This window comes from Canis lupus, chromosome 16 (genome assembly GCF_011100685.1).
Source record: "Canis lupus familiaris isolate Mischka breed German Shepherd chromosome 16, alternate assembly UU_Cfam_GSD_1.0, whole genome shotgun sequence".
NCBI classification, from domain to species: domain Eukaryota; kingdom Metazoa; phylum Chordata; class Mammalia; order Carnivora; family Canidae; genus Canis; species Canis lupus.
Genome location: NC_049237.1, coordinates 26,729,207 through 26,746,469, shown reverse-complemented (window position 1 = coordinate 26,746,469; position 17,263 = coordinate 26,729,207). Strand labels below are relative to the sequence as shown.

Here is a 17,263-nt window from a genome sequence, read left to right as displayed (position 1 = left end):
TCCACTATATTGTATGTGTAAATGAATGCTCTTGGATAATTGAAAAATATGTGTACTCTGCTGTTGGGGTGGAGTCTTCCATAAATGTAATATAGATCATATTGATTAATGTTATTCAGTTCTGTATTTTTATCGATTTCCTGCCTAGTACTACCAATAACTGAATGATGGATACTGAGTTCATCATTTATTATTGCTTTTTTGTTGTCTTTCTCTTTCAGTTGTATCAGTGTTTGCTTCATGTATTGTGAAGCTCTGTTTTTTGATGCCTAGTACATTTAGGATTGCCATGTCTTCTGAATGGATTGATGCTTTTATGATTAGGTAATGACTCTCTTTGTCCCAAGTAGATTTTTTGCTAGTGTTTCTATTCTGTCATTTGTTTCAAGATAATTTGTAATCTCACTGAAGCAGTTTTCCATGGCTGCTTTAAAATGTTTGTCTGATAGTTCTAACATGTGGCTCATCTCAATACTGTCATCAGTTGTCTTTTCTTATTTTTGTTGTGAGTTTTTTGGTTCTTGGTATAGTGAGTGATTTTCGCTTGAATCTTTGATGTTTAAATCTGTTTTTGAAGGCAGTCAACCCAGTTTAAGTTTAGATTTAGTGTGGTGTGTTGTTCCAATGACAATTTAGCTTTTTTATAGCTTTTTATATTATTCCATTGAGCGTTGTTCTTCTGACTCTACTCGACTTCTGCTATTGCAGCCTGTGGTGGTAAGAGGTACTTACCTGGGCCATCTTGTACTGATAGGTAGGATCAGATGATGAAGCATCAATGTGATGGAGAGCATTTCTTCTGGCTGTACAAAGGCCACTGGATGTCAGTGTGCCTCTCCTCTATTTTTGCTACTCCCTTCTCACTGAGGGAAGTTCTTATCTGGAACTAATGGAAATAATATGCATGACAGCTAATAACATATAATAATGACATAGAAACAAATTCATAAAGAATGTGATGATACTATAGTTTTTATTAGCATAGCATTAACAAAGGAACAGGACTGACTGTAGATGTCACTAGACTTTTAAGGGAAGAGAAGTGAATATTCACTGAAAGAGAGTATTAGGGGAGAATCTGGGAAGATTAATGCTGTGGAAGTCCATAAGAAGGAAAGCTCAAACTAAGGGTAATGAACATGGTAAGATACTAAAGAGAAAGAAATGAAGAAATATTGATTAAGATACTTTTGGGTAACTTAAAAAAAAAGTGACATGTTCACATATGAAGCTAAAGTAATGCTGTGAATTACATCAAGTTAGCAGTTATAAACTACACATTTAAGAAATGTGGCTAAGAGAGAAAAGATGCAGATAAAGTTATTTGTCAAAAAATTAGAATTAAAGCAAGAATTATTTGGCAAAGGATAGGAGTCATGACTATTAGAAAAAAAGGTTTAAGAGGAAGAGATTGCAGATAATGGAATATCTGGTGGATAATTTTATGGTAATGGCTAAATGCGAATGTTTGATGATATCTAGGAAGTAAAGATAAACCAGAAACTATTTAAAAATCATTCATGCACTTGTTGTGATGAGTACCCGGTGTTGTATGGAAGTGTTGCATCACTGCGTTGTGCACCTGAAGCTAATATTATACTATACATGTGTTTAGCTAACTGGAATTTAAATATCTTAAAAACTTTTTTAAAAGCCTCAAATAATTCATGAATGTATCTTCATATATTCTTTTTAGGGCCATTGCCTTTATCAAGGATATGCTGCAGAGGTTCCAAAATCAGTTGTGACACTTAGCACTTGTTCTGGACTCAGGTAATGGCATATTCTAGAGATATAAATGATTGAAAATCTTGTGTGGCCCTATAATTTTTGGAAATGTCTTCAAGGTTAGAGTGAAGACAAGGAAAATAGAGACTTTGATTTTGTTTCTTCTCATATACTTTCCTCCTCCTCTTCTTATCATTTTTCCTATTCTCTTTATCAGGCTGGTAGTCATAAAACTTACACAGAAAGAGTTTTTGCTAGCAGGAACAATATTCACATTTCTTGGCACTAGCACCACAATGACTTCTAAATGTCATAATAGAGAGAAGAAGCTATAAAATTGTGTTTGAAAGTTTAGCCAAGTAAGAAGAGATAATTCTTAGATATTAGACCACAAAGGCCACTGTTAAATTCCTACAAAATGTTTTTATAGGGGATCCCTGGGTGGCTCAGTGGTTTAGTGCCTGCCTTTGGCCCAGGGTGTGGTCCTGGAGTCCCGGGATCGATTCCACATCGGGCTCCCTGCATGGAGCCTGCTTCTCCCTCTGTCTGTGTCTCTGCCTCTCTCTCTCTCTCTCTCTCTCAGTCTCTCATGAGTAAATAAAATCTTAAAAAAAAAAAAGCCTGTTTTTTTAAATGTTTTTATATAATGTTGATTTACATTTCTCAGTAGGTAATCTAGATTAATTATGTTTTTATTTCTTTCTTATGTGTTTAAATATCTAGGGGATTATTGCTGTTGCAGAATGTCAGTTATGGCATTGAGCCATTGGAATCTGCAGCTGCATATGAGCATATGCTTTATCAAATAAAGAATAATAAAATTGATTTTTCCCCTGTACAAGAAAATTATACTACGACTCAACTGGTAGATCAACCCTACAGGATTCTTGTGAAATCAGAAGTAAGTAACCACTTATATGTGATCTTTGCTTGTGTTATCTTTGATAAGTTTATTCACATTGGATTTATTACATTTGGAAAGCAAATACACTGGTAATTAATATCTTCTGTTGTAAGATATTAATTTTAAATATATTTTTACGTTTAGTCATATATCTAGAAAATGTAATAGCTATAAATGCACAAAATTAAAAAACCAAAATTCTTACATTTTTCTAATTGTGAGTATATTGATGCATATATACATATTTGTACTGTTTTTGAATTAACATTCTATTAATATAATATTACACAAAGTTTTTGATTATTAGTTTGTATGAAATTTTCTCCACCAATATTTTTTTTAATAGAAAATTTTGCTAGAAAATGTAAAAGTAGAAAAGAGGCAGGAAATTGTCTAAATCTCATTGTCTAGAGATAGTGCTCTTAGAGTAGTGAAGTATTCTGATTCTTTTAGTATCTCTAGTTATAAATAGAAATTTATAAGTATACTGATTTATATAATGATATAGCTATATACTCCTCTTTGAAATTTTCTTTTTTCTATTAAAAGAATAATACATATTTTTACTTATAATTAAATTGTTACATTTATTATTTTAAATTAAGTATATTGCTTAACATCTATTAAAATAAACATATACATATGTAAGAAAATAAGAATGGACCATATACCATTTTCTAGAGGTAAATGAGGTTGTGGAATCCACTACAACCATTTGATGTATACCCTTTTGTGATATCTATCTATCCATCTATCTATCTATCATGTACATGGGTTATATAATTATGAAATGTATATAGGTTATTTCCATTTATATATATAAATCTATATAAAATTTAAAATTTATATAAAATTTAAAATAAACTTATATATAGACTTAAAATGTATATGTTATATAATTATGTCATTATTTGTGTGTGTGTATATTTATATATATATATATATATTTAAAGATTTATTTATTTGAGAGAGAAAGGGAGAAAGTGTGCACAAGCAGGAGGAGGGGCAGAGAGAGAGAGGGAAAGAGAATCCTCAGCAGGTGCCCCACTGAGCATGGAGCCTGATGTGGGGCTGATCCTAGGATCCTAAGATCATGACCTGAGCCCAAATCAAGAGTTGGATGCTTAACTGACTGAGCCACCCAGGTGCCCCTTTCCATTTTTATATTTTTACTTTAATCAAGAAATGTACTTCATGAATGTAGCACAGTTCTAAACAATCACACTTTGATTATAAACACTTACATCTAGGGTAGGCATATTTCCAAAGACTGTTTGAGATATATACAAATATATCTCAAAAAAATATATATATGAGTATATGAAGATACATTCATGAATTATTTGAGGCTTTTAAAAAATTAATATATATATTTACATATATATCTCAAAAGAATATATATATCTCAAAGAATATATATACACATAATGTATCTCTCAAAAAAATATATATTTTAACTTTCTCCTTGGAAATGTTTGAACAGCTTTGTTTTTCATCATCAGTGGCTAAAATGAATGAATCTCTGTCCACATATTCTCATCACAGTTGGATATCATTTTAAAGAGAAGCAAAGTAAAATAGTAATGAATGATACTTGAACTGAATTTATGATGAATTCCATCTCTGTTGCTTTAATTTGCTTGTGTTTATTTTGTCAAAGATATTGGTACATATACAGGTTAATAAAGCTGCCCTTACAAAAACTCATAAAAATAATAAAAGATATAGAGATGACTACAAACTTTATGCCATTTCTTTAAACCATTTGCATATTGCAGTACAACACTGGATACAAATGAAGACAATTTTCACCACTGAAACAGAGCACTATCACATAAGTAAATTAAAAAACTTGAAGGATTCCATGAATATTCTGTGGCAGAGGAAGAACCTGAAGGGATGGACAGAAAATTCAAGTAACACTGTACTTGAAGCCATCCTCCTCCAGTGAATTAGCAATGAGAGAGATCAGACAGGATAGGGGTAACATACCATCCTAGTTGCCTTGGTTTGAATTACAAGTCTGTCCATTTTAGCTTTAAGAACTTGGATGAGTAATATAACTTTTCTGTGTATAAATTCTCTTACTTGTGAAAAAGCAGTAATAAAAATAATACATGACTCATACAGTTATTTAAAGATTAACTTTATAAATGGAAATTACTTAGCATAGTATATAGAAAAATTTAAAAAGTGATAAATAAAAATCATTATTACTATTATTATTTGCTTACCATACCATATTTTCTAATGTAGTGGATCAAGCTAATGAAGTCATTATGGAAAGTTTGGGTACAAAACAAAATGTTGTAATGAATTAAAATAGAAACAAAAATGTCAGAACCAAAGACAAAACCAAATATATCATTGCAGGAATGGAGATAAGTCAATATTGATATATGTTTGTGAATTTTCTATCTTTCATGAAATAGTTCGAAAGTTGCTTTTCATCCTATATTTGATAGGCTTAGATCTATAGGTTTAGTTAAGCATATTATCACATGACTAGTGCTTTTATGAGCATGAATGAAGAGATTATATATCAGATTTTAAAAGGGAACAGAAAGAATAACATAAAAACATATTTTAGGCATATTTTTATATTCATAAAAGTAAACACAAAGAGTTGAAAAGTAGAACAGAAACCAGATAAAATACTGTAAAGAGCTTATCTATTAAAAACATGTTAAACACATGCACTTATCCCTCTTATCCCTTTTAAGAAACCCACTAAATGAAAGGGATTTTTGAAGTGGCATAAACATATAAACACATACAGAACAGAAGAAATAATAATGGGTATCAAATAGCAGATAGCTGATTTAGCCCCCAAAAAGATGAATCTTAAACTGATAATGTTAGGAATTAGTTGGACAATTAGGTAGTCAGGGCCAGGGTCCCCACCAAGAAGACAGGGAGCCAGGCCAGCTAAGACAAAACTGGACTACTATCCTGTTTTACAGCTTAGAAAGACCACAATAGCATCCCATTTTGCAACTTCTGTAAAAGTGACTTTTGCAAAACATCCTCAGATGCAACTATTGACATTTTGTTGTGAGCTGAAACAGTTAAGACATAAGTCCCCAGATGTCAGTCCAAAAAGGACCATCAGAATTTAAACATTAACCTGATAGGTAGACAGGTACATGATTGAAACCCTGATTAGCATGCCTTAGCAACCAATCTGCAGAGGGCCCACACTCTACTTGCTTAAAATAGTTGTGCAGAAGACCTTATAAAAGTCCCTTGATTTGAACACCAAAATGGCATACCTCTTGGGTCCCCTCCCTCTTTGGGAGCCTTGTACTATCACTCAATAAACTTTGCTTTGCTGTCCACCACTGTCTACCTCTTCATTCTTTAAAGAGATGTGATCAAAAATCCCAGGCACTAAAGGAATAGAAATCCTGAAATAGGAATTGGAATAGGCTATGGGAAATGTGACACATACTACATTACTATTCAAATGTTTCTGGAATTGCATGTACAGTTACCTTAAGAAATAATTTTAAAGGGACTTAAGATAATTGGTTGAAAATAAGATGTGTAAGTATTTAGCCATCCTGGTTTCCTTTCCTAATGAATTATTTGTAGACTGAGAGATAATTGAAGACTGCTTTCTTTGGGGAGTCTATGAAATGGGGACAGCAGTCACAGATATCCTATTGTATTTCCCCGTAGAGGAATACCATACTGAAACTAGTGTGTTTAATTTCCAATTGGCACTTATACATTCTGAGAAGTGTATTGGAAGACTCGTCAGAAAGGAATTAAACCAGCCAAAAGAATCAAAACTATTTATGTTGACAGCATTTTCCCAACCAAGACACATTGCTTTCTCCAAAGACAATACCCAAAAATTCCATATGTGGTCATCAAGATATTGGAATAAGCTGCTGAGAGCTCAACTGCTAATATGAAGGGGTACTAGACATATGCTGAAACAATTTAACATGGAAGATAGAGACATGAAAAGATCAAGTTTTTAAAGTTTGAGGTACCAAAAAATACAGAGGGTGAAGAAAATAAAATGGCAATATCCTTAGAGGAGTTAGACAAAATATTTCATCCATAAATTTAGGAATGGAGTGCTATTTAAAAAATAAAACACTTAGCAGATAAGTGATAGTTCTTAGGGATTTAAAAGTATGATAATAAAAATGAAAAAAGAAAGAAAACTCCATAGGAATTTCACAAGATAAAATTCCAGAAATCACACAAAAAGTAAAATACAAAGACAAATGACAAGGAAAATCAAGAGATAAGATATTTAAATTAAAATAAGAGATGGGTAATACAACAGGAGTTCCCAGTATGAATAAACAGGAAATTGAAATTAATAAATCACAAAATAATCCAAGAAAAATTCTCAGAGGGGCACCTGGATGGCTCAGTCATCTAAGTGTCTGCCTTCTGCTCAGGTCATGATTTTGAGGCCCTGGGATCAAGCCCCACATCTGGCTACCTACTCATCAGGGAGTTTGCTTCTCCCTCTCCCTCTGTTTCTCCCACTTGCTCCTGCTTTCTCTCCTCCCCCAAATCAATCAATCAATCAATCAATCTTCAAAAAAATGAAAACTTATCAGAATTGTTTAAAGTGAGTTTCTGAACTGATATTTTAATTATTTATTTTAAAGATTTTATTTATTCATGAGAGACACACAGAAAGAGAGGCAGAGACATAGGCAGAGGGAGAAGCAGGCTCCACTCAGGGAGCTTGATGTGGAACTTGATCCCAGGACCCTGGGATCACAATCTGAGCCAAAGGCAGACACTCAACCACTGGGCCACCCAGGCATCCCTGAACTGATATTTTAAAAAAAATCTGGTTTCCTATATATGGTCAGGATGCAGAATAGCATGAAATTTCCCAGCAGCAATACTGGAAGTTGAAAGGCAATACCACAATTACTTAAACTGAGGCAAAGTAATTTCTGATCTGTAATTCTGTATGAAGCCAGAACTACATAACTGAGATATTTTATTGAAATTTAAAAATTTTCTTTCCTCCTAATGTGAAATATTCTTCCCTCAAAGTAAAACAAACAACAATTAAACAGAAAAAGAGAGACTCTGATCTCCTCCTGATTGAAGATAGTAGCCCAAAAGCAATCACAACCAAATTCACAAATAATAGTTGCCAAATATCATGAAATTTCAATCACATGAAAAGATGGAAGAGCTGTGTAAGCTTCTGTCCTCATCCCGTATTTTCATGAGAATTGCTATTAAGTCAAATCCCAGAAGATTTTGAAGCAAGCAATTCCAACTGTCAGTGGCTTAACAGGTTTATGTCTTGCTCAGGAAAATATCAAAGTGGATGAAACTCTCCTGGTTAATTCCCTTCCTAGCTCTGATTTGGGGCCCATAAGAGTCCTCAATTAGATTCTTTGAATTTAGTCAAGAGTAAGGGGAGAAGGGTGTGTGCATCCCTACCTCAATACAGTTGAATCTGGACAGGTGTCTCATTGATATCTGTTCTCTTGGAGAAGGGAGCAAACATCCTTAGATAATTGGTTATTTCTTATAATAAAGCAAAAGTATAATAAAAATCATTAATCTCTACCCTTTGTTTAAGAATGATTTGACTTGAAAGACCTACATATTCTAAAATAATAATATTTAGAAAAGAATAAATGAAGTATATGAAATATAAATATAGAAAAACACAAAATCCAAAGTGAATGAAAAAACTATTTTATATTCATGTACTGCTTCATAGGTGCCACATACTGTTCTGAGAGCTTTACATATATTCTGTCTTTCCAATTTTTTGAACAATTCTAAAAGTTAGTATGGCTGTCCCCCTTTTCAGATCAGGAAACAGAGATTTAGAGTTTAAATTACTATTCTGGAAAATTCTTTGTTAAGATATAGAAATAAAACTCAAACCTAGATAATGTGAGCCCTGAGATATACATTCTATAGTAGTCTAATGGTCTACATTTATATAATCTGTTTAAAAGATCCTTGGAAGAGCTCAGGAAATAAATGTAAGAGAAAAATAAAGCTATTTTAAAATTGAAAGCCATTGATAAGTAGCTAATGAATAATAGACACTACGATAAACCCCAATACGTGATATTATAGTCAGGTTTAGGAGTCTAGAAAGCAATTATATAAAATGATGATAGAAAAAAACCTAAGAATGTGTGGTGGTGAATTTTATGTGTCAACTTGGCTGGGACATATTGCTCAGACAGTTGGTCAAATTTTGTGGGTGTTTCTGAATAAGATTAACATCTAAATCAGTGGACTTTGAATAAAGGAGAAATGTCCTCCATATGTGGATGGACCTTATCCAATCAGTTGATGTCCTGAATAGGACAAATGGATGGACCCTCCCACAGAATCTTCTAGCCAGCTGCCTTCAGTCTGGAAATGTACCTCAGCCTGATTTATAGCCTACAGGCCCACTTTGTAGATTTATAGCCTACAGGCCCACTTTGTAGATTTTGAACTTGCCAGCCTCTATAATTATGTGAGCCAATTCCTTATATAAATCTAATTATAACAAATTATAATAAGTGTTCTGTTTTTCGGAGGAATCCTGACTAATGGAGTGTGAAAGACGATAATAGAAATTCTAGATAATATTGTCATTCATGAATAAACTAGCACCCAAAGTATTCTAGGTTATTAAAGAATAAAACGTTGGAAAAAAGAGTCCTAAATTTGAAAAATTTCTCAAGAAACTATGATAGAAACTGGCAACGCCCAGATATATATAATGTTGTTAATATGCTGGACTTTATAAATATTCTATAGGATTTTTGGCATCAAAGAAAATCAACTACAAATATGGAAAAACTCAAGATTGGCTTTTTAGCCTTTGCCAAAATGAAGTGCTTATAAGACAGGAATATCTATGGAGAGGATGTTGAGAATGGCTTCTTTAGGGGGTATACGATATCCCAACTCTTTTTTTACCCAGTCCAGTTGCCATTATAGTATAAAAATATTCTTTCAAGAATTCTGACTATGGGATTTTGAGACATTATTACTAAATTAGTACAAAAAAAAGAGGAATTAAATAAAACAATTTAACATAGTTATGTAGAAAGCCATAAGATCTAATCAGTTGTTCTAGAAATTTCATTTGTCAAAATTCAATACCCATTCATGATAAAAACTAAGAATAGAAAACTTCTTTGATCTAATTAAGAACATCTGTGAGTATCTACAGCTAACCTAATAAATGTAAGTGACTGAATGTTTTACCTGTTATGGACTGCATGCTGTGTTCCCCAAATTCCCCTGAGAGTTGAGTTAAAACTCCAACCCTCAGGAAGATGGCATCAGGAAGCCTTTGAAAAATAATTAGGGTTAAATTAGATCATTTGTGAGTGTAGAGCCCTAAGGATGGGATTAATGCTCTTATTTAAAAAAAAAAAAAAAAAAAGGAAGAGATATGGATTTCTCTCTCTCTGCTTTGTCCTGTGAGAGGAAGGCAGCCATTTGCAAACTAGGAAGAGTGCTCTTACCCAAGGGCATCTGCTCAGGCCTTGATCTTGAACTTCCCAGCCTCTAGAGCTGTGAGAAATGAGGGTTTGCTGTTTAAGCCAGCTATTCTGTGGTATACGTTGTTACAACCTGCACTGACTAAAACAGACCCTAAGATTAGGAATAACTCAAGCCTGTCTGCCCTCACTATTGCCAGTCAGCATTTTACTAGAGTTTCTGGATGCTAAATAGGAAAAAGAATAATAATAAATGGCATACAGGGACACCTGGGTAGCTCAGCGGTTGAGTCTCTCTCTGCGTTTGGCTCAGGGCGTGATCCTGGAGTCCGGGGATCGAGTCCTGCATCAGGCTCCCTGAATGGAGCCTGCTTCTCCCTCTGCCTGTGTCTCTGTCTGTGTCTCTCTCTCTCTCTGTATCTCTCAGGGATAAATAAATAAAATTAAAAAAAATGGCATACATTGTTTAAAGGAAAAAAATAACCTTATGTTTTTAGTGACCTAACTCTGTGTGTATAGATTAAAAAGAAATTCTGTCAATCAGGACTGTAAGAGTGTCCCTTTGCTATAAGAGCAAGGTCACAAGGAATAAAGATATTGACATTGTTAAAATGTTCATTTCCCCTCAGTTAATCTGTAGATTCAGTATAATCCCAATTTTGATAATTCCAGAAAACATTTTCACACATATTGGTTCTCAAATTCATGAGGAGATGCAAAGACCCTAGAATAATCAAACTATCTTAGAAAGCAATCTGGTACTTTTGTATTACTTTACACACCCACAGTTACCATATGACTCAAGTATTCCATTTTTAAATATTTACCAAGAACAATGAATATAACTTTACAATGATCTGTACATGGATATTCATAGATTTATTCATGTCATAATATTTATTTATTATGTCTTTATAATCTGCCTGCATATGTTTACAAAGATTTTGATTGTTAGCAGAAACGTAAACTAGGCTAAACATAATTGGTTCTTAAGGCTGTCACTAAGTAAAAATTTGTTACTATTAGCAAGTTGCAGATAAGTTTGTGCAGGGCCCTAGGAATATTTAAGTTTGGGCCCAGTTCAAAAGTTCATGGTTCTACCCAGTGAGGATGTGCATAAGGCCTACCTCCTTTATGTCCTCCCAGTTATGTTTTAAAACACATTTTACATAAGTGACACCATTTTATTCCATCTTTCACAGCATCGACAGGTCAATGGTATATTTATAAAATGGTATATTTCTAAAATGACACACTACTTAGCAGTAAAAACTAATGAATTAATAATCACAACAACATGAGTGAATGCTGAGGGAAAAAAGTCAGAAACAAAAGAGTACACACTATATGATTCCAGTTATATGAAATTCTGGAATAGATTATTCTAACCTATGGTAAGAGAAAACAGGTCAATTGGTTGCCTTCAGCCATGTGGATGATTGACTTGGCAGAGCAAAATGGAAATTTTCTCTATCTTACTTCTGGAAATTGTTACATGGGTATTTACATTAGTACCAATTCTTATAGCTGTATTCTTAAAATGGATGCATTCTATTGAATATAAGCCACAAGTTAATACAGATAATTAAAATAATGAGAATATAGAGGCAACATTTGGAGGACAGTCAGTGGAAGTTCATTTAACTTCAAGGTTGGGGAAGAGGTTTTCAGAGGAAGGAAACATGGGTTCTCCCTCCAGTAATTTTTTGAGGATTCTAATTATCAGGAATATAGGTAAAATCTTTTGATTTCTTCCTAAAATTTGTATTTTGAATCTACTTATTTATTCAGTGGGTATTCTCTTATTTTCTAATTATATCTTGATGAATCTATATCTATCTGGTTTTCTATGTATCTATACCTCTCTTTGTGTATGTATGTATGTAATTATGTGCATATATATGTAGGTAATGTTCATGATAATTACAAACAATATAAGAATTTTAAAAATGTTTTATTTAATGCATGTTCTCTGTTTCACAGAAAAATTCAGATGTGCTATTGAAAAGAGTTTTGAAAATACAAGTCGTTATGGATAAAGCCTTGGTAGGTACTATTGATAAATTGCATCATATCTTTGTCCTGTGTTTAAGTTCAAAGGGAATATGAAAAAGAAACTTGCCTTGTTTGCAATACAGATATTTCATTCTGTTCACAATATGTATCTTAGGATAGCAGGATATAAAAAAAACGTTGTTAATTGCTTTTACATTGATATACAGGGACCAATATTTATGGTATTGATTTCCAAATCAGTATAGAATTCTAGCAATGATGTATATGTATGTATGCAAGGGTTCTACTACAGTATAACTATTGGATTACAACTAGCTATAGATATTTCTGAATCCACTCTGTAATGTGGTGAATTCTTTTCCTTGAATTGATTTCCGTTTTAAAACAAGCTATTTTGTTTATTAGACCCTTATCGTTAAATATTCTCTTTTATGAGATTAGTTTATGCTGGCTGTATAATTGCTTGAGTTCTCTAGTGGAAGTTCTGTATTCCGAAAATGAGATTTATTCATAGGAATATCCATTTAGTTATGGAATTCTTGTTTATGTAATCACTTTGAGCAAAGTCATATGAGTAGCAAGTTAAAAAATCAGATTTGTCCATTATCACTGATATTTTTGCATAAAGTATCTTAACAAGTGTCACAATGTCATGATTTTGGTCATAAACGGAAATAATTTTAAAAAAGGAAATATTTGGATCTTTAAATAATTTAAAAAATCAATAACAGTAAAGAATAGACAAAAAATAATAAAGAAAAAACACAGTTTTTTTTAAAGATTTTATTTATTTATTTGAGAGAGAGAGTGAGAGAGAACACCAGTGGGGTGAGAGGTAGAGGGAGAAGCCAACTTCTCACTGAGCAGGGAGCCTGATGCAGGGCTCAATCCCAAGACTCTAGGATCATGACCTGAGCTGAAGTCAGAAACTTAATCAAATGAGCCCCCAGGCGACCCCACACATAATTTTATTACCAGGAGATAAATCATATGTATACATGTCCTGTTTTAATTGTACACATGCATATATATTAATATACTCTTGTTTTATAAGATTTTTTTTAATTTTATTTATTCCTGAGAGATACAGAGAGAGAGAGAGGCAGAGACACAGGCAGAGGGAGAAGCAGGTTCCATGCAGGAAACCCAATATGGGACTCCATCCCATAACTCCAGGATCATGCCCTGAGCCAAAGGCAGATGCTCAACTGCTAAGCCACCCAGGCGTCCCATTTTTGTTTTAGATATACTATTTTGTAAGTTTTTTAAAATAATATTTTCCCACATATTAATGAAATATATTAACTCAATTAAATTTTGAGTTCACATAGTGTCCAACTACTTTATTTAATATAAATTGAAATCTAATTTGCCTACTCCTTTCTAGTCTTTACAGCTTTTGGTCTTTTTTTCCGTCTCAAAGAATATCCCCTTAATATTTCTTGCAGGGCTAGTTTAGTGGTCATGAACTCCTTTAGTTTTTGTGTTTGGGAAACTTTTTATCTCTCCTATTCTGAATGTTGGTCTTGCTGGATAAAGTATTCTTGGCTGTATATTTTTCCCATTTGGCACATTGGATATAGCCTGCCATTCACTTCTGGCCTGTCAAGTATCTGTGGACAGATCTGCTGTGAACTTGATCTGTTTTCCCTTGTAGATTAAGGACTTTTTCCCTTCCTGCTTTTTTCTCCACCCCCTCACTTTCAATCTGCAGGTTTCTTTAGGTCTATCATGAGTATCCTGTAGGCAATATATCAACGAGTCTTGGTTTTTTTAATCCATTCTGACACTCCAAGTCTTGTGATTCAAGCATTTATTCTATTTACATTAAGAGTGATTATTGATGGATGTGAATTTAACGCTATTGTATTATTACCTGTTAAGTCATTGTGTCTGGAGATTTTGTCTGTTCCTTTCTAGTCTTAGTCACTTTTGGTCTTTTCTTCCCACTCAAAAGTCTCCTTCAATATTTCTTGTAGGGCTGGTTTCATGGTCATGAACTCCTTTAGTTTTTGGTTGTCTGGGAAATTCTTTGTCTCTCCTATTCTGAATGATAGCCTTGCTTGATAAAGTATTTTTGCTGCACATTCTCCCCATTCATCATGTTGAACATATCATGTCACTGTCTTCTGGTTTGCCAAGTTTCTGTGGAGACCTCTGCTGCTATCTTTACTGGTCTTCTCTTGTAAGTTGGGGATTTCTTTGCTGCCTTTAGGATTTTTTCCCCCTATGTCTGTATTTTACAAATTTTACTGTAATATGTCTTGATGTTTGCCTGCTTTTGTTGATTTTGATGGAGTTCTTTGTATCTCATGGATTTGGATATCTATTTATTTCCCGAGATTAGGGAAGTTTTCAGCTGTGTCCTTAAATAAACCTTCTGTTTCCCCTCTCTTCTTTGGGTACTTGCATGATATCAGTTATTATATTATTGAAGTCACTGAGTTCCCCAAGTCTTACATTCATGATCCAATATTTTTCTTTTCCTCTTCTTTTCAGCTTTATTATTTTCCATTATTCTAGCTTCATTATTTTTCATTATTCTATTCACTTATTCATTCTTCTGTTTCTTCCATCCTTGTGGTCATTACATCCAGTCAGTTTTGCATTTATGTTACAGCATTTTTTTATTTTGGCCTGACTAGTGTTTAGTTCTTTTATCTCTGTGGAAGGTACTGCCTGATGTCTTCTATGCTTTTCTCAAGCCCAGCTTGTATCCTTGTGATTTGCTTTAAATTCTGGGCCAAGCATTTTACTTATCTCTGTTTTGATTAGATCCCTGGCCATGACCTTTTCTTCTTTTTTTGGGGGATGAATTCCTCCATCTTGGTATTTTGTCTAGGTCTCTGTCTTCTTCTCTGTGTTAGGAAAGCCTGTTATGTTTCTTGCTCCTGGGAGTAATGGCTTTGCTAAGAAGAGGTCATATACTCTTCCTGGCCTGATGCTTCAGGAAGTTTCTCCTTGTCTGCAGTGGGGGAGTTTGAACCTTGTCCAGAGTGTGGTGAATTTTAACTAGCTGTGCTCTGGTATGCCTGTTAAAAGAAGCCTGATGCTATTTCCACTTGAGCTGAAGCTTTGCAGCACTATGGTCAGTAGACTTGGTGCATAAGGAGGTTTTTGCTGGTCTTCTGGGGTAGGGACCTGCTGCTCTCAGGCACACTTGCCCTAGTTAAGAAGCACTTGCAGAACATAAGCAGGAGTGGTTTGTAATCAGCTTAAGCCTCTATTGTTGATGGAACGGTGCTGTTCACTGAAGTCAGTCTGTGCTGATGAGTATGGGAGAAAAGTGGACCAGCCCTACCCCTTGTCCCTAAAGAGGTGAGTTCATGTCCACTGCTGTCCAGGAAGCCCTCATAGAAGAGCAAACAGTCTCCTCTTGTGTGTCAGAGGCATCCCTCAGATCCCTGCCTTCTCCCTGTCTGTGTCTGGGTAGTCTGCCTGCCAGGCCATGCAGTGCACCTATGTTCTATTTCAGACACACTGGATGAGTTTCAAAACTCCAAACTTTAAGAACCCATTGTGGTAAAGACCCATGCTGATCTTCGGGGTGAGGGTCTTGCCAGGCTGAGGCTTGTACCACTTTGTCCAAAGGGGCAGTTGCACCAATGCACAGGAGTTTGGAGTTTAGAGTAACACACAGCAAAAAGCCCAACCAAGTCCAGGTTAGCCACCCTCAGCAGATGTCTCTGTCCCCCATGCATAAAGGGTGATGAGGAGCACAATGGTGCCCACCAGCTCTTTTGTCTCTGACAGGGAAAGTCACCTCTCCTAGATGCGTTCCAAGAAAGGGGAACGTCTCTCCCAGTGCATCCCTGGGGATCTTCAGATTGCATCATTAGCTCCTGGCATTTACCCTCCTTCTCCACAGGAGCACGGCAGCACCCACTGGACTCCATACAAATTACAGCATGGAACTAATAAAACACCAGTCTTTGAGCTCTGCTGGTTGTAAACACTTAAGATAATCAGCCTCTCTTGTTTCCCAGTCAATGATTTTGGGGGAGAGTTTTTCTTATGTGATCCCCTGTGCACTTCTCTCTTTCCCTCTCCCCTTCCCTCTCTCCTCTCTCCCTTCTCTCCATGGTCAGAGCTCCCTTTCCTCTGTAGCACTTGTGGTTCTTTTCTCCCTCAAATCATGTCTCCATACCTCCTACCCTCCATGATGTGACTTCTTCTCTCCCTCCAAGTTCTGCAGTTTGTTCTGTCAGTCCTCAGATTGATTTCTTGGGTGTTTGGAATGATCTAACATTTTAACTAGCTTTGTTCCAGAGATGAGGCAAACATAGGATCCTCCTACTATTCCACCATCTTAACTGAACCCCAGGAGCATTTAGATTTTGATTTTTGTTGTTACATGGGAGTAATAGTATTTGGCCTAAAATCAAGATCACAGGTGGTGGAATTATGTTTAGCCACAGCTTCTCCCATCAGGTTGCTAACATTGAATCTAGATGGCCTATTTTCCTCTCTCCACTTAGCTGGGTACCTTCTTACCATTCCAGTAACAACAGAAGGCATTTTCAATGCAAATGACATCCTGCGAAACAAAACAAAGAAACCCAACTACTAAAAACTTGGAGGAGTTCCTTAAAATATGCTTAGTATTTCTTCTTTTATGTTGGGTTTATCTATCTTAAATTTTAAAGTATAGTTCTGTAAACAATATTGGTAGGTCTTTTTTTTTCTCTATTCAGTCAGATAATCTCTGCCTCTTCATTAGAAATTCAGTTGAATTATGTCTATCAAAATTACTGATAAATATGGATGTAGGTTAAGTGCTATTGTCCTATTAGTGTTCTATTTGTCCCATCAATGATTTACTTCTTTGTTCCTCCTTTGTTACCCTTGGATTAGTGGATTATTTTCAGCACTTGCTTTTATTTCCCATACTGTTTTTTTTTTTCCTGCTGTACCTCTTTATCCCCATATCTTACACCAGTGGTTTCTCTAGTGTTCCAATGAAATGTTCCTAACTTTTTACAATCTAGAATTAATGTTATACCACTTCACATACAATGTAAGAACCTTACAACAGTAAAATTCCATAAAACCTCTTTGTGATATTAGTGTAATATATTTTTACTTCTTCATATGTTATAAACCACAAAATGAATTAGTTTAAATAAAATATTGATTTGTTTAAAGATATTAAGGA

General features: G+C 34.6%; 1 protein-coding gene across 2 annotated transcripts in view; it reads left to right on the top strand.

Moving 5' to 3' along the window:
- Positions 1–17,263, top strand: part of LOC607729 (A disintegrin and metallopeptidase domain 3-like) — a 94,451-nt gene that overhangs the window by 14,478 nt on the left and 62,710 nt on the right. For both annotated transcript variants that reach the window (XM_038560013.1, XM_038560014.1), the window contains 3 exons: positions 1,697–1,773; positions 2,452–2,629; positions 12,076–12,138. In XM_038560013.1, coding sequence (XP_038415941.1) covers positions 1,697–1,773; positions 2,452–2,629; positions 12,076–12,138 — 318 coding nt within the window. The remainder of the gene's footprint in view (positions 1–1,696; positions 1,774–2,451; positions 2,630–12,075; positions 12,139–17,263) is intronic.